The sequence below is a fragment of the Ovis aries genome, chromosome 24 (genome assembly GCF_016772045.2).
Source record: "Ovis aries strain OAR_USU_Benz2616 breed Rambouillet chromosome 24, ARS-UI_Ramb_v3.0, whole genome shotgun sequence".
In the NCBI taxonomy this organism is placed as follows: Eukaryota; Metazoa; Chordata; class Mammalia; order Artiodactyla; family Bovidae; genus Ovis; species Ovis aries.
The window spans coordinates 38,608,514-38,625,729 of record NC_056077.1 but is presented as its reverse complement, the minus strand read 5'-3'; the positions used below and the strand labels follow the sequence as shown (position 1 = coordinate 38,625,729).

At 49.5% G+C, this 17,216-nt stretch overlaps 1 protein-coding gene across 5 annotated transcripts in view; it reads left to right on the top strand.

The window, feature by feature from the left end:
• Window positions 1-1,996: 1,996 nt before the first annotated feature.
• The window catches only part of CYTH3 (cytohesin 3), a 69,898-nt gene continuing 54,678 nt past the window's right edge, over window positions 1,997-17,216 (top strand). For 3 of the 5 annotated variants that reach the window (XM_060405725.1, XM_060405724.1, XM_060405723.1), the window contains exon 1: window positions 13,691-14,031. In XM_060405725.1, coding sequence (XP_060261708.1) covers window positions 13,941-14,031 — 91 coding nt within the window. In that variant the 5' untranslated portion in view covers window positions 13,691-13,940. Of the gene's footprint in view, window positions 2,169-5,025; window positions 7,527-13,690; window positions 14,032-17,216 lie in introns of those variants that run through there. The other 2 variants (XM_060405726.1, XM_042240307.1) reach the window with 2 other exon arrangements.

Genomic DNA, 17,216 nt, shown 5'->3' with positions numbered 1-17,216 from the left:
CCCTGGGTCAGGAAGATCTCTTGGAGGAGGAAATGGCAACCCACTCCAGTATTCTTGCCTGGAGAATCCTATGGACAACGGAGCCTAGCAGGCTACAGTCCATAGTGCACAAAGAGTCGGACACGACTTAGTGACTGAGTATAGCATAGCACATCTTGGTGGGATTTAAGAGACACTGGAAAGCAGCTCCCTTTAAAAAAAAATTCTAATTTTCCAATTAGATATTCATTCCTTTGCACACTGCAGGTTTTTAAGTCTTCCAATTACCCCATTCAAGTGCAGAAATAAAGGTGTGCACCTTAAGCTTCAGGACTTCCCTGGTGGCTCAGATGGTAAAGCATCTGCCTACAATGCTGGAGACCCACATTCAATCCCTCGGTTGGGAAGATCCTCTGGAGAAGGAAATGGCAACCCACTCCAGTACTCTTGCCTAGAAAATCCCACGGACGGAGGAGCGTGGCTACAGTCCATGGGGTTGCAAAGAGTCTGACACAACTGAGCAACTTCACTTCACTTCATCTTAAGCTTTTATTCTCCCAACACCTTTTGCAGGCTTTGTGGAAATGGAGGCCCTGGCTAAGCTGTGGGGATAATATTGATCTAACTCTCTGCTTACAAATAATGGGGCTATGGTTGATTCTGATGGCAATGAGCTTAGGTGGTGATTGGAGAAGCAATTTTCAGACTCAAACTTGGGAGAAGCACTACAGATCACACTCTTAAGAAATCTAAAGAATTTGGAACTGACATTGAAAAGTGTTTAAAATTGATAATATCATTGAGTTCAAAGCTGCACATGTCACATTATCAAGTTCAAAGTATACTGTCATTCTTTCTCAGTAACTACGCTGTTATCTCCAGGATAACCAAGGCTACAGGAACAAGATCAGGAAGCCAAGTCTGAGGGCTGAGGCCTGATGCCCAGACCCCCTTTCTGCTGTGCCTTCGTCACATAAGCTGCCACACGTCTTATCTGCACCCAGAACTATGTGGGGAGCCTTGAGCAGCACCCAAATGCTGGTTGTATAACTTGAGATTATTAGGAGATTGAATTCTTTGGGATCATCCCACAACCTCGAACAAAGAAAGTGAAAACGGCAGTTTTGATAAATGACAGCAGAAAGTTCCTTCAACTCAATGGGCCATCTGTAGATATAAAACAGTTGCTAGTAAACTGTATTAGAGATGAATTATCTCCTCCATTACAATGTTTCCTTTTCTTTAATGCAATTTAGTTCAAGCAAATTGAACAGAAAAGCTTGGGAGGGGTCACATTCAATGGTGGTGGTGGGGGCTGGGGGGGAGGCAGAGAACTTACTGGAAACAAGATGTGGAATGGGAAGGGAGGTCCGGAGCACGGGCCAACGGAGGCCTGCTGCCCAGGAGGCCTGTGCCGAGGACCCTGGCTGTGCCCACGGGAAATTGAATTCAGAGCTCCTTCTGGATCGTAAATCCAGGGCAGCTGGCAGCTTGCCCAGGGCGGCTGGCGCGAAAGCGCAGGAGCGTCTGTGTCTGGCCGACCCCTCTGAGGGTGGGCCCCAGGTGTGCCGGCTGGGGATTCGGTTCCAGCCTTAAGATAACGTTCATCCATAAGCTTTACACTTTATGAATGTCAAAGCGCACTCATCGCCAGGAAAGGAGGGCCTCCATGACACCCCAGAAAGGGCTGAAAAGCTGGAATGACTCTGAAATGCCTCTGGACGAAGGGAGAAGGCTTGACTTTTAAGTACGTTTCTTGAGCTTTTTCGCTGAGCGCAAGTGCGAGGAGGACCCCCGCCCCCGGACCCCCCAAGCCCCTTGCCGCCAGGTTTTGTTCTCCGGACCCCACGTCGGTCCAGAGGATGCTGGCCCCTGCCCGCCAGGGTGCCGTCTCAGACGCTCGGGGCTCCGGGCGGGGCCGCGCGCGCTCCCGAGGGGGGCCGGCGGGGCCCCGCCCACCGCGCCCGGGGCGGGGCCTGCGCGCCACGTGACGGCGGCGCCGCGCGCTGAGCGCCCCGCCCCGCGGGAGGAGGCCCGGGCCGCGACCCGGCCCGCGCGCTGCTGGAGCCGCCCGGCCGCCCGCGCGCTCCGCACCCGCGGCCCCTCGCCCGCCGGCCCCGGGCTCGCCGGCTGCGGCAGCCGCCTCAAGATGGACGAAGACGGCGGCGGCGGCGGCGAGGGCGGCGGCGGTGAGTGTCGGAGGTGTGGCCGGCCCGCCCGGCGGCCTGGGGCCGGGCCGGGGGTGGGTGGGGGTCGCGGACCGCCGGGGAGCGGGGACGGCCGCTCCCGGCTCGGCGGCTGGGGGTCCGGGTCCGCCCGAGGAGACAGCGTCTGGGCGACAGCGCTGCGGGCTGGCGACCGCCGAGGCCCGCGGCGCGCCGGGCCCCGGAGCCCGAGGCGGGGGGTGCGGGGACCCCCGAGGCGGGGGCCGGCGGGGTCGTCGCGGGGGCCGGGCGAGCGTCCGGAACGGCCGGGGTCGCCAGGAGGCTCGGGCCGGGACTCGGGGGGTCGCTTTCCCCGGGGCGGGGGACCTTGGGGGCGACCTTCCCCGCCTCCTGTCGCCAAGGGCGTCCACGCCCTCGGAGCCCAACCGCCGGTGACCACCCTCCTGGCGTCTTCCCCAGGTGGTGCGGGTTGCCAGGGGGGACCCCGGGAAACCGGGAGGGCAAAGTTTGGAATTGGGGATACCCCGGGTCTAGGAAGGGCGGCCGCGGAGAGAAGGTTGAGCATCGTGACAGTTTTCTTGGCTTTAGGTCCCAAGTGGTCACGGGGGTCGTTTAAGTGAGGTCGTTTAACATGCAGCGAGGGCACACGCATGTTAGAAAGTAAGGGAACGTGACGGAGTCAGCCGAAAATAATAAGTAAAAAGTCAGAGGAGACGAGGGTCGGAGTCGGGAACTGCTGCCCGCCCGCAGGTGGGACCAGAGAGAACCAGGCTGTCCGTCCAACGCTCAGTCACCTCTTGCTGGAAGATTCACGTTGACTGTAAATTATTTAGTGGAATACAGATTCCTGTCGTGTCATGCTGCGAATTACGCCTTTCAAACCGAATAAGGCGTCCGCATAATGTCTATGGATGGAGTGAGTCGTTGGCTTGGGACACAAAGGGTTAATACGCCTGTTTTTTTTACAGGAACACTGGAAGTTAAGGATCTCTGTGTGTGTGTTTTTGCTAAAGATCTCCTAAATGCTGACAGACGGAATCATCATAATCTCTTGTAATAAGGGAGCGTTTGGGGAAAAGAAAAAAAAAAATTCTTAATTACAGGCTGCCGGAGCAGCTGCCTGTAAGAATCAGCAGTATTGAACGCTTCCGGATGAAGTAGTTAATCAAGGTGCTTTCTAGAATTTAAGTGATGCTCCAGGGGGAGATGTTTGCCTCGCAGTAAGCCGGTGGGGCTGGGAGGGTGGGAAGTTGGCCCGAGCCCTGGCATTTGCGGAGTTCACTTCTCCTAGTTGAAGCTAGGGGTAGCACTGTAGCACCGAGTGGCTGTGTTGTTTATGATGGAAAGTTCTGCGGGAAGAAGGAGCCCAGGTGCGCACCCTCCTCCAGCCAGACTGCTGTCTAAAGCGTCCAAGAGATGGATTCTCCCTGGACGCCCTGCTTTCTGCCTGTCACAGCTGCGGTAACGGTACAGGCAGACAAGCATCTCCTCCTTCGAAAATAAAGACAGATCCACTATAATACTTAAACGTTTGGCATTCGGGTACAGGGAGCATGCTGGCTTGGCGATTTCATTCGAAGGTGTTTCAGATTCTGTGAATCAAGAAATGAAGAAAACTTAAAGGTCACAGCAGGTATACATGTTTGTAAACTAGGAAGCCAGTTTAGATCTTGAAGACTAGAGCAAAGGATAGTATTACATCTCGAAAGTCTCAAGACTTGCTATTAACATAGCTCTTTCTGGGGATACAGTCTTGAGATGTCAGAAAAATACCTCATACAGGGGGCTTGCATTAACACTATTCATAATACAGAATTGGAAATTGCGGTGCCTAATAGATTGGTGAAGTAAATTATGGGACATTTTTGGATGAAATATTTCACAAGCATAAAAAATAAGCAGTCTTATATATTATGGTCTAAATAATGTAAAAACTGATATACAGATGTTTTATTTTCCCAGTTTTTATTCTCCAAGTTTATGGAATGGTATATATTACTTTCAAATTTGGGGGAAATCTTATTAAAAATTTGCCCTGCAGTGGGAAAAGGGCTATGATTGTTTTTAATGTATGTGTCATTTGATTCACTTCACTGGAACAGTCAACAGTGATACTTATTATCTAAATGTCCCTGTAGCATTAACAGGTATTGGTGCAGTTTATAAAATCTTTCTTCCTTGCTTTACGAAAGGCACTTTTAAAATATGTTCGGCATTCTTAGGATGAATATGTTTTTGAGTAAATGGAAATCTTAAGAGTCATTATACAGTGATTATTATATAAATTTGGTATGCTTATATTGTATTGATGGGGATTTTGAAGTTAACATAACTCTTTACAGTTCGCTAGTTTTTTTTTAATCACCATTTAGATTTCTAAAAAAAATTGCTTCGCTTTAAAATTCTTGTTTTTAAAACTGAAGTTCAGCTCTTTTGAAGAGAATAATTTCTCGTGCCAATCATTTGCAAACGTAAGGTTTTTTGGCCTATTTTTAAGAGTGTAGTACAGAACTTTGAACTGTATATGGGGAAGTCAGTTTCAGCTTGTTTACAAGAGAGGGTAAATAATCTATTCAAACAGTAGTCACGCCAGAGGCAAAAGGATTTAAAATATCTTCTTTGCTAATATCTTGGTCGGGTTAGGAGACTTCACAGGAGACTCCTGCTTGCTGTTTGGATCGTTGAAGTTTTCCTCCAAGGCATTATTTGTCCTTTAAACGCAGGATAAGGAGAGAGAGGATGTGGCAGGAATGGCTGGAAGGCCCTTCTAAGGAGGAACACGTAGGGGGTACTGGAAGACAAGAGCACATTGTTATTTATAACCGTGCGTTGAGTGCATTAAGGTATTTTTGATTCCTTTGGGGGCCCTGTTGCCTTTCAGATCTCGACCAGTTCTTGAGACGCGTCTGTATTTGGAAGGTGCCTGGCTCGTCTGGCTGGTTGCCACCATCCTAAGGCTCAGTTTGGGAACCGTCTGATTGAACTTCCTGCGTGGACCATCTGTGGCAGATGAAGTGAAGAACTTTCCTGGGCTTGCCTCTCCCTCTGCCAGCCCCCCACGCCCGCCCCGTCCCGCAGCCGGTGTACATAGGAGTGAGATGTGCGCTTTAGGGGAATAGCTGCTCCACCTCCTTCAATAAAACTCACATAAATTAAGACCAGGTTGAGATCCCGGATTCCGCTTGTCAGACGAGCGATAACCCCCACACCTGAAACCATCTGTGGGCCAGAGTATCCATCAGGTTCTGCTCTTAAGGGGGCAGCGCCGGCCAGGGTTTGGTGGGTGTGGACCCATCGCTTGGCCTGCGCCCCGCCGCGGGGCTCATCTCCTCGGGCGCGGTTTGGCCGGTAGGAGGCGCCGGTGGGTGACCCGATGGCGGGAGCCCAGGGAGGCGCCCGGTTATCATCCGGCCCCTCCTTATGCCTCCGGCCGTGTGTCCAGCGGCTGGTCTGCTTTTGGCTCCAGCTCCTGCCTATTGACCCCTGAGCTGGAAAGCCATCCTTCCTCTGACCCTCCAGTGCAGAGATGCTGGCCGCTTGTTCCTCTTGCTGATCTCTGCGTCGTCTCACTATTTCCTGTATGATCCTTGGCTTTTCTGTCACATGTGTAACCAACCCCCTGTTTTAAATTCCCTCTCCTTCAGCTCCTTAGAGGTTTTCTCTGGGTGGGCCCAAAAGAGATGCATCAGCTTACCACTGTGCTGAAGAGCCTGCCTGCCAGTGCAGGAGATGCGGGTTCAATCCTCGGGTCGGGAAAACCCCCTGGAGGAGGAAACGGCAACCCACTCCAGTATTTTTGCCTGAAGAATCCCATGGACAGAGGAGCCTGGAGGGCTACAGTCCATGGGGTCACTGAGCATGCACACACACATATCCTTGGAGGCAGCAATGCGGGTTCAGGAATTTAACATGTGTTTTTACATGTGTGAGATACAGGATTATTCACTGTGCGGCTTGTAATAGTAAAAGATAGGGAATAACCTGAGGGTGTGTTGCAGGTTGTATACCCAGATGGCAAGTGAAGATGTGAGGCTATAGAAAGGATTGAGGAGGTTCCTTAGGAACCGATGGGCAAAGACTTCCGAACCTTTTGCTAAGTTATAAAAGCAAAGTGTAAGCAAATGTGCATTGTTTGTTACCATTTCCGTTTTCCAAAAGGGGGCAGAAAGGAAGTGCTTGCATGAAAATTCTCAGGAAGGCTCAACAGGGAACTCCTAACAGTGGTTACCTGGTGGGGAGGCTGATGGAGGCAGGGAAACCGAAACCTCTCTCTGTGCCTTTTTAGCTTGTCCATCTCCATTGTTTCCCAAACTGGAAACCAGTTTCACAGAAAAATAGTACACTGGGAAGGAAACGCCCTTTGTTGAGAGAAAGTTTGCGGTGGAAACATAGTTGTTTCCATACAATGTTACATCAGTTTCGGGTGCACCGCATAATGCTTCACTATCTTGTAGAGTTTTGCTGTATTAAAATGTCAGGATAGCATGTAGAAGGTTGTGGAATACATTACTTGTTTTTCAGCCTATGCATAAGAAATTAACCGCTTTCTTTTGAATGCTTCAAAAGTGGCTCGATGGGTGCCTTCACAGTACTAGAACAGTTATTCCGCAGACATCGATACTGTCCCTGCCAATGCCCGGTCCTGTGCGAAAGGGTGAATATGATGAGTAAAGCAGCTGAATTTCCTGCATTCCTGAGACTTTTGTTTAGATGGGAGACTGATGAAAAATGTCAACAGATGTATCAAGTCCTTGCAGATTATGCTGGTGTGTGAAAGGAAGTGTAGGAGGGTGAGAGGTTGGGGGTGAGTGGGCTGGGGGCAGGAGCAGGTCGGTGGGGTGGATGGCGTAGGGGCAGGCGGCCTCCTGGGGAGAAAACTCTTTCAGGGGTGGCCTGAAGGGGTCCAGGGCCTGGCCAGCAGAGGGCCCAAAGCTGCCCTGTGTGGTGTGAGCAGAGAGGGAACTGGGATGTGTCTGGCAGTTAGAGTAGGTAAGGAATTCACATTTTATTTGAAGTGCATGAAGCCAAGGAAGGGTTTCAACCTGGGGAATGACATTTGATTTATGTTTAAATAATTGTAGCTAATGTTTACAGAATGGCCTCCGTGTCCGGTTCTGCCCCGCCTGCCTTACGGATCTTAACCTATTTATGTTGCGCAATAAACCTGGTAGGGACTTAACGTCAGCACCGTTTATGGATGAAAAGGGAAACCGTGGAGGCACAGGGAAGCCAGGTAACCTGGTTCAGCCGCCGCAGCTAGCAAGTGGTGGAGCCGGGCCTCGAACCCTGGCGTGCTGGTTCCAGAGGCCTTGCCCTTCACCGCTGGACACTGCCCTGTGCCGGAGGGGAGGATGGGCGGCGAGGACCAGGGCCCGGCCCCAGGTGAGGTGAGGCGGGTCGTGTGGTGGGAGTGAAGGCGACGCACAGAAAGCAGTGACACTTGTGTTCCCGTCCCCCAGGGTTCAGGTAGTAGGCGTTCCGTGTCCTGTCGCCTGATTCCAGGTCTTTACAAAACACAAGGATGGCATTTCAGGCGCGTGTCTCACCTCCGCGCCGGGCAGCGCCGTGCCTCGGTCGCTCGGGCGGGGTCGCGGCGCCGGCCTCCCCTTCTGCTGCCTTAGCCCTCCCTTAGTGCTCCGTCCTCCCTGATGCTGTCCTTGGCGTCTGGCAGCCAGAGGTCGTGTCGCTCCTCTCCACGTCCGCGCTGTCCTCGGTTATCCCAGAGCCCTTTGCTGCCTGCATCCAGGACCTGCGGTCAGGGGTGCCCGAGCCCTCGGCGGGGGGCTGCACGCTTTTCCTCCAGGAGGCCCGACCGGAGGCGTTTGCAGCTGTGTGCACCACACATGGGCTCTCGAGAACTCTCCTTGGTAGCCCTGGTGGTGGTTGTCGTGTCTGACTCTCTGTGGTGCCATAGACTGTAGCCCACCAGGCTCCTCTGTCTGTGGGATTTCCCAGGCAGGAATAATGGAGTGGATTGGCCGTTCCCTTCCCCAGGGGATCCTTCCCACCCAGGGATCGAACCTGCATCTCTGCCTGGCAGGTGATTCTTTACCACTGAGTCACCTGGGAATTGCTGATAACCCTTTAAAAACATAAAGACTACTCTTCTCTTGGCCTGTCCTTGCCCTCTCTCCACCATGGACGCGTCCCCTCACCTGTGTCCCCTCACCGGTCTCCTGGCGGTTCCGAGCGCCCCCAGCCCCTGCTCTTCCCGCATGGTCTCCCCTTGGATGGCTGGGCACGCCCTGGCTTCCTTCCTTCCGGCTTCTGTTCCCGTGTCTCCTTTCCGCAGAGGTCTTCCTCGACCCGCCTGTGGTAAGCGGCATCTCCCTGCCCCCTTTTGCAGCCGCCTTTTTCCTGCTTGGCTTTTATCATTCCTCACCTGCTCCCATCCTGTTCATAGTTGGCGTCGTCTTTCTCAGAAGGTGAGTTCTGTGAAGGCAGGACTGTGGTCTGCCTTTATCCGCCACTGTGTCTCCAAGACCTGGGCCACTGTGTGTAACAGGCCACCAGGAAATACTTGTTCATGAGCTGAGTGAGTGGAACTCGGTTTTGTCGAGCAGTTGTGGCTCCCTGCCTGCCTTTTGTACTTCCTCGAGGCAACCATGATGAATGTGATGTGGGCCCCCCCGGAATGGTTCTCACGCTTGAACACGTATGTGTGTGTGCCCACAAGCAATGCGTGCATCTGTTTTTTGGTTTAAAAACTATCAAAAATGTCATTGTGCTGCATGCAGCGTTCTGCAGCTCCAGTTAGAGGCGATCCACGCTGTTACATAGAGACCCTGTTTACCTGTTCTCTCTCTCAGCCTGCACTTGGACTGTCTGTCACCTTAGGTTTGTATCGTTACAAACAGCACTAAGCGGGTGCTCATCTCCATTTACGAGCGTGTGAAAGTTCCTCGCAAGTATCGCAGCTGTGGGTTATAGGTATGCTCTCTGTTTCCCCAGATGTTGGCAGGTTCCTTTCTCACTAGGCGTATTATCAGTATTCTAATCAGCTCTTGCCACTTGTGAGACTTTTAAAATGTCTTGCCGTCTCCTGGGTAAGAAAGGATGTGTTGTTTTAGTCTGCATGGCTTTGCTAGATGTATTTTGGAGAATCAGAAGAAGGCACCGGCAGCTTGCAGGTTAAAGGAGAAGAAACTGCAGAAGCCGAAGGGGAGCCCTCGGCTTCCGGCCCCTGTGCCCGAAGGTGGTGCTGCAGCTTCACGAGAAGGGCGAGTCTTGAGAGAAGACTGTTTGGAGGGTCCTCTTGTTTCTTTTTTTTCTTTGGTCCAAGGTGTCATTATTTTGCTTTCACTTTTGAAGGACAGTGTTTCTGGGTATGCAGTTGTGGGTTAGCTGGTTAATTCCTGGCCATGCTTTGGTGGGTCGAGTCATTGCTTTCTGCCTCCCGTCGCTTCTGTTGAGCAGTCGGCTGTATCAGGCTTGTTTTGTTGAGGGTGGCGTGTCTCTCCCCTCCCCTTGGGCTGCTTTTTAAGATTTTTCTCTCTGCCTTTGGTTCTTAGTTGTGTCAGGTTTTCGTGCAGTGTCCAGAGGAGGTTTTCTTGGAATTGGTCCTTATTGGAATCGGTGGTGGTTCTTCTTTTTGGTAGGGCAGTGACACGACTTACTCTTAAATTAGATTTGGAGAAGTCTTAGCGTCTGTCTCCACGTTTATTATTTTGGCTGTATGTCCTGTCTCTTCTCCTCTGGGACACTAATTACCTCTTCATTATGTCCTTATATCTCTTTGACGTGTTTCCTATTCTTCATCCTTTTGATCTCTCCATGCTTCACTCTGCGTAATTTTCTCCTGACCTACATTCCAGTGCGTTAATCCTTTCTTCATCTCTGTCTGATCTGTGTTAAATTCTTAATTTCAGTCATTGCCCTTTCCAGTGTTCTTGATTTTTTTTTTAGATACCAGTTTTCTATGAAAAACTTTCATCTTGTCAGTGACTTTCTGTATTAATCAGTTATAGGCATCTGATAAACATTTGGGCATCCTGTGAGATTCTAGATTGCCTGTTAAGCTCTACTTAAATTCTGGATGATGGGTATGAAAAGTGGTAGGGGTAGTTTGAGACTTGTCTTCCTCTAGAGAGGCTTCTGGCGGGCAGTTAGGATAGGGAAATACCACTTTGGAACCGTGAGGGTTGGTCCCCCTGTGGTTACCCCTCTCCCAGGGCATGGCTCTTCGGGGGTTCCAGCTGCAGGCTCGGGGGTGTTTACCAGCGCCTCTTCTGCTTGGCAGCCCCTGAGTTCTAATTTGGTCTCCCAGTCCCATCAGACTGCTGGAGATTCTGCTGACCTCAGATTCTTAACTGCTTGTCTCTGCCCAGCTTCTTGGCCTGTAACTCTCTGCCTGAATTGGCAAGTGTCTTGAGGAGGAAGCTGCACCTTCTCTGTGGGATCCTGGCCTCCTAGGTCCTCTGATACCTTCACACAGTTAGTTCTTACAATGTACTCAGCTTTTTTAGTTGTTTTTTGGCAGAAGGGTTGTCTGCAACAAGCTGGTCAGGTTTTACTGGAAACAGTCTCAGGAGTTCCGTTTTGGTGTTTAAAATCGGACCTGTTTGTTGAGATGTCCTGGTAGAGATGGTAAGAAGATGCTTAGCTGTGTAGTCTGCTAGGAAGATTTAAACTCATTTTAATTCATGGGAATGGATGAGTGAGATCACTTAGAGAGAATTGAGAGAGAAGGAAAATCCCAGGACTGCAGACAGCCCAGTACAGGAGGCCGAGAAAGAGTAGCCAGCGAAGTCAGGCGCAGCCTGAAGGCCGCGTGGAGTTGCAGGGGCGCTTGCAGCAGAAGCAGTGAGTGGCCAGCTGCGCTGGCTGAAGTGCAGGGAAGGCGCCCCGTAGCTTGTCCGACTCTGCGACCCCATGGGCTGCCGTCTCCCAGGCTTCTCTGTCCATGGAGTTTTCCAGGCAAGAGTACTGGAGTGGGTTGCCGTCTCCTTCTCCAGGGGATTCTCCCGCATTGCAGGCAGACGCTTCACCATCTGAGCCACCAGGGGAGCCCAGGCCTGAATGAGAGGTGGACTGAAATGAGAGTGGGCACGTGTCTACAGGGTTTGATAACTTTAGACCGGAGAGGGCTAAAAGTGAACGGGAGAGATTTTACCTCGTGGAGGAGTAGCCTGGGCTGTGGCCCTTCCTAGAAGTTTGCTGTGTGATGAGAACAGAAGGGAGGGGAGCTTAGGATGAGAAAGGTAAGCATTTCTCAAGTAAATCCTGCTGACAGAGGACCAGGAGTAATCCATCAGGCGAGTTAGAGTAGTAACGCTGTTTGCGCACTACCACTCTTACTATAAATAACTTTGGGAGAGAGAAATTGTTTTCTTAAAGTTATTGGCACATCCTTCAGGATGCAGGTTTATCAGTTTGTAATAGAGGATTGTTAAAACTTCTGAAGTGAAATGAAATGAAAAAATAGATTTTACCATAGTATCCCAAAAGCTGCATGAAGCATATTAAATATTTCAAACTTGTGGGGAAACAGTAAATCATTTAAATGAGAGTAGAAAAATACATGATTCTCCAGCCTGATTTTTTTTTTTTTTCCCTTGGCCATGTGGCCCGTGGGATCCTGGTTCCCTGACCAGGGATTGAACTCACACCCCTTGAGGTGGAAGCGTGGAGTCTTAACCACTGGGTTAAGACTTAACCACCCTCCATCCTGATTTTGAAGTTAATCAAGCTTGTTGACTTTTTACAGTTAATGTCAGCCTCCCAGTCGGCATGATAGAACCGACATGAGGTCCTGTCGTGTTTTGTACTGTGACTGGAGACAATTCAGCAAGTATTTATTTTGGGTAAATGTCTTTCAGTTTTCTGTAAATATTAGAAAAGACTCACCTGAGTCAATTCAGTTGGCTAAGAATATTTTGTGATTTACTTTGCTAGAGCAAATTTACTCTCTTTGCTGACTTAATGTCACCAGGATCACTGTTCAAATAGTGAGAAATAAGTTCCTGTCTTAAACTCGTAGCAGGGCAATTTTTAAAAATTATTGTTCTCTTCTTTGAGCAACTTATTCCTGTAATTAATAAAAATGGCAGTTTGCTATAAAAAATGGCAGTTTGCTATAAAACTGGGCATTTTAATGATAATTGGAAAGTATTTCCCAATATCTGGCTAATAGCGATTTTTTTTTTCCGGTTTTCATCCAGATGTTTGGCAACATGTAGACACAGTCTTACTGCAGTTTTCAAATTCACTTTCATGGGAACATATAATATCCTCCGTTTATCTTGGACGGCAGAGCTTCCTTTTTCTCTGGACAGATGCATATGAAATGCATGCTCTTCAAGTGGAGTTTGTGGTCCTCTGAGAATTCTATGAAGGAGGAAATGGGTTGACCTATTTGGTTGCTATGAAGTAAAAACAATCTTGTTTTCATTTTTTTTTTTTTTTTCAGAGAACATCTGGATTGCATTTATTTTACATTCTGGAAGTTCTTTAAAACCACAATTTGATAATGTGAGGCTTCATTAAAGCAGTCACTATTTAGCTGTTTGTCTAGTTGATTTAGTGCTAGGGTGGCCGCATAGGCTTTTGAAAGTATTTAAAAAATTTTTGCTTTCTGTAACATGTAACTTTTAAATAACAACCCTTGATTTTAAACTAGAAAACAGGACCTAGACATTTTGGGGCAGCAGGGGAAGGGCAGGTCAACTGGGTTGTTTCTCTGCTGCCCACCGCGTGCAGGCTGGCCGTCTGTAGGGCAGAGTTGGAGTCTGTAGCAGCCCATTTCGCTCCGTATCCCAAGTAAATCCTCCCTTTCTTCCTTGCTTAACAACCCTGATTTGCTTAAGCCGTCTAAACCGGTAAAGGTAATCCCGTTTTCCTTACTGAAGGAAGGATATAGAAGCCAAGTTCAGCATGAGCTGTGAGGGGCAGTTGGCAGGGGGACTTTTGGGGAGACTGTTTTCCTTCTTGGAGGAATACTCAAGGAGGAAACAGTTCCTCCTCTTGCTGTGGCCTTTGTCGGGCCCGGGTGGTGGCCAACCTGTATTCACGGTACCCCTCAAATCTGTTCAGTTCCAGGCCCTCAGGCTGAGGATGGTCTGCCGGGCTCTCGGTGGAGTTGCTGGGACACAGGAGGGCCCTCTCCCCTCCCGTCTCCACGTGTCCCGTCTCCACGTGTCCCGTCTCGTGGGACTGTAAATACCTACCTTGTTTTGGGCTGTGGAGAGGTGGCGGAGCCAGGGGCCGAAAGGTCGCCTGATGCTGGCTGGAGCAGCAGGCAAGTTTCATTCTCTTATTTATCAAGAGTAAGGATCTTGTCTTGGCCACTGAGGGCCCAGGGGAAACATCTCTCTCCCATGCGTGTTCGCTGGGTATATATATTTATCCCTTTAAGAACTGGGCTAGGTTATACTTTCTTTCTGAGATGAACACTTTTCTCCTACATTGAATAAAACAAAATCTATTTTCACATGCTCGTAAATCCATTAACAGTTTCGTTTGGCACATCCTTATGACTACATTTATTTTAACACAGAAGGATTTTTTTTTAAACACAGCAGTCAGAAGCGGCAGGCATCGGCCATTTAATATTCTGTTAGAAGACAGGACTTCCTTTGAGCTCTTCAGAGAGGAAATAAAGCGATCAAGAATGTCCTTTTCCAAGTTGCAGTAATTAGATTAAAATTTTTTTGAATTGAGACAGGCAGATGAGTTCATTTCTGTGTGTGTTAGAGTATGGGAAAACAGGAGGATTTCAGTGACTTTTCAATGTTTGGCCTGTTCACACGATGAGGCTGTATTTCCCGAGTGTGGGAGGACAAGTGGCCACAGACTTTGATGCAGTGTGTGATGCACTCAGAGGGCGAGAACCGTCTTGAGAATAAAATGATGCCTTTCATCGCCTGCGTAACAGGAATATTAATGTCGGGTGAGTGTTCTTCTGAAACATTGCCTGTCCCCAGGAATCACAGAGTGTCTGCCGTGGGCTCCCCCAAGATGCGCCGTTTCTGGAGCTTGAGCCTTTTCATTGAAAATCGAGATTAAGCTCTGTGCCCGTCAGATGGTTACTGTGATGTTTTTGACACAAAGTCACATGCCTTCTTCCCTCCTTCCTCAGGTCAGACTGGTCCTGAGGGGCTCTGAATCTTGCTCACAAGAACATTCCTGCCAGCGGGGCAGCCCGAGGGAGCGCGTGCGGGTCCCACGCCCATCTGGCAGCCCCCGTGGTGGTTCTGCCTCCCAGATGCCCGGTTCTTTGGCCGGACGTGCAGAACATAATTATTATTACTATTTTTTAATCTGGAAAGAACATAAGCCAAGATGCTTCCCAGGGGGCTCTGCTTCTGTCAGCGCTGAGGTGCTTGGCTTCAGGATTTCAGTCTCTGGGCCCTGCGGGGACCTCCCTTCTGCACCCCGCCCCCGGGGGGGGGGGCGCATCTGAGGCCGGTGCCACGGCTTCTGCACAGAGCAGGCTCGCCCGCGTGCAGCGCTGAGAAAGCCCCTCAGAAGTGCTCTGGCTGCTTCTCCATTCGAAATTCTGTCTCCCTTTTCTGTTGGTGAAAATTTGTGCGCGTGTGTCAGTCGCTCAGTCGTGTCCGACTCCGAAGCCCCACGGACTGTAGCCTTCCAGGCTCCTCTGTCCATGGCGTTCTCCAGGCAGGAGTACTGGAGTGGGGTGCCATTCTCTTTTCCAGGGGTTTGAAAATTTGGGGGTAGGGTAAAAAGCATTGCACCCTTGAGAGGAAAGTCTGCTTCACCTAGTCCTTCCAGCGCCCGATCTGCGGCAGGCCTGCCCGGGAGCCCTGAGTCAGGGGTGCGCCCTGGCCCACTGCCCTCCGGGTGGGTGGTTGCTGGCCGCAGCTGTGTCCCTTCGGAGAGGGAACGCCCAGAAGCTTCTCTAATCTCATGAGCTTGGCTTGGGCAGTTTTTTCTTGGTTTTAGCAATCAAACAGATTGGCGACTGGGAATTTCAGGAACAGATTTGACAGGAGAACCATTTCCTTAATTAAAAGAGCTGTAAGTTGACAGCCAGGGCCCGTCCAGCGTCCACTAGAGATGAAAGACCAAGCTCGGGTGGTAAAAGCTAACCTGATCACCTTCCCCAAGTGCTGGAGAGGATTCTGTTAGTATAAACCCTTCATTTTGAGGCTGTTTTTGCTTGTTTTATTGAAGCTCTTGTTCCCTAGTGTCCCTACACTACCCCACCCCTCATCCATCATCCATCCAGAGACCATTACTCTTATCCATTTATTGGAACCAGGGTGCTGTGGCGGGTGGCCTTCCTTGTCCTTGGCCATGCTTCCTCCTGGCCGGCTGTGTTGGGATGAACCATGCAACCGCGCTCCTGCACTGATAACCTCAGTCCCAGGGGATTGGAGAGGCCCCCTTCTCCCTTGTGAAATCTGGGCATTAAGAGTCCAGGGTTTGCCCATTTGCTCCATCAGGTCAGCCACTGAAAGATGTTTCTGACAGTTTCCCCGGTTTAAGGCAGAAGATAGTCAACCGTGGCATCAGTGGTTTGTTCTGAGAATCTGAGTCTAGTAGGGAGGTTTGTTTAAACATTTGAACCGGTTATTTGCTGTTGACATTTTTAAGCAAATATCTGCAGCTGTGGTACCTCCCGCCTTGAGGCTTTGTGCCAATTACTTAATCTCCTTAAGTCTCAGTCTTCTCATATGTAAAATGGACATGAAAAAGCCCATGTGAAATTATGTCCTGAAAAATTAATCACAAATCCCAATCAGTAGGCATTTAAAGCCATTAGTCAGCAGAGAGGCCCGCCCCTTGCCCCCATTTACGTTCACAGCAGAGCAGAGGGGCGGATCCTGTGGGTTTGGGCTTAGGAATAATCGGTGATTGGCAGTACACTTATTGTTTCTTTTCTCTCTCAAGTTGCTATTTTAAAAACCTTTGAGTCTGCAGAAAAGTTGAAATAGTGTTGTCAGTATCCATGTATGTTACCCTCATTGCTAGCATTTGCCACGTTTGCCTTATCTTTTAACACTGTTAATACTCCTTTTTTTTTTTTTTTGGCTAACCCATCTGAAAGGAAGTTATGTATAATGTGACACTTTATTCCTGAATACTCAACAGCATTCATCTCCCGAGGACAGCCTCCTACTTAACCACAACCGTTGCCACACTTAAGGGCCCAGCGGTAAGTCCGCACCATGCTTTCACATGCCAGTCGAATCCTGCTCTCCCCAGTTTGCTCCCACGTCGCCTTTTATAGCTATTTTTCTTACCCATCCAGGTTCCCGTCAGGGTTTACACTTTATATTTAGTTCTGTCTCCTCAGTCTTAAAAACAAACAAACAACTTTTTGTTTTTTACAATGACTTTTTAAGAGTCCAGGCTGGTTGCCTAATACCGTTATTTGTATCCTGCAGTCTAGATGACATATATATAAACAGAAGAGAGGAATGCTTTGGTTTCTTTCATGTCATTTAAAGAACTATATGTTAAAGTCATGTGCTTGATTCAAAGTCAAAGCCACATTCATTTTTCTTGTTCTTCGGTAAATGTGGATCAGATTGGTAACCAAAAGGAGTTACTAACCGGCTCAGATGTCAGTGGAGTATGCGCGTGGGCGGACTTGGAACCAACGCGCACAGTGGTTGGCTAGCCCACCCCCATATGGAGGTGATTAGTTATCTGGCTTAACATACTGAGGAGTTTGTTTTAATATTTGGCCCTGGTTTCACAAAGAAACGAGCTTTAGAATTGGAAAACTTAGTAAGACAAACTATTTACATAACACAGAAGAGATGTCTTTGCTGCCAGAACCTTGGAGGAAGAGCAGACGTTCCAGCTCTCAGGGACAAGTCTTTTTCTTCCTCCCTCCTTCCCTCCTCGCCTTCCTATTGGCTTCAAACGCTTGTAGACTTGAGCTGCAGCTGAGTCTAATACAGGATCCAGCTGTAGCTTTTTCTGTTGTTGTTAGTATATCCGGTGATGATCATAGCACACTCATTGTATGAAAATTCAATAAAGGAAAGGACAGGGTGGGGGGAAAAAAAAAGTGACACTCTGTAAAAGTATTCGAGAGACAGTGACTGGTTCCAGGAGTCTCCCTGCCAGACCTGCCCTGAAGTGCTCCTTCTGTCTGCGAGG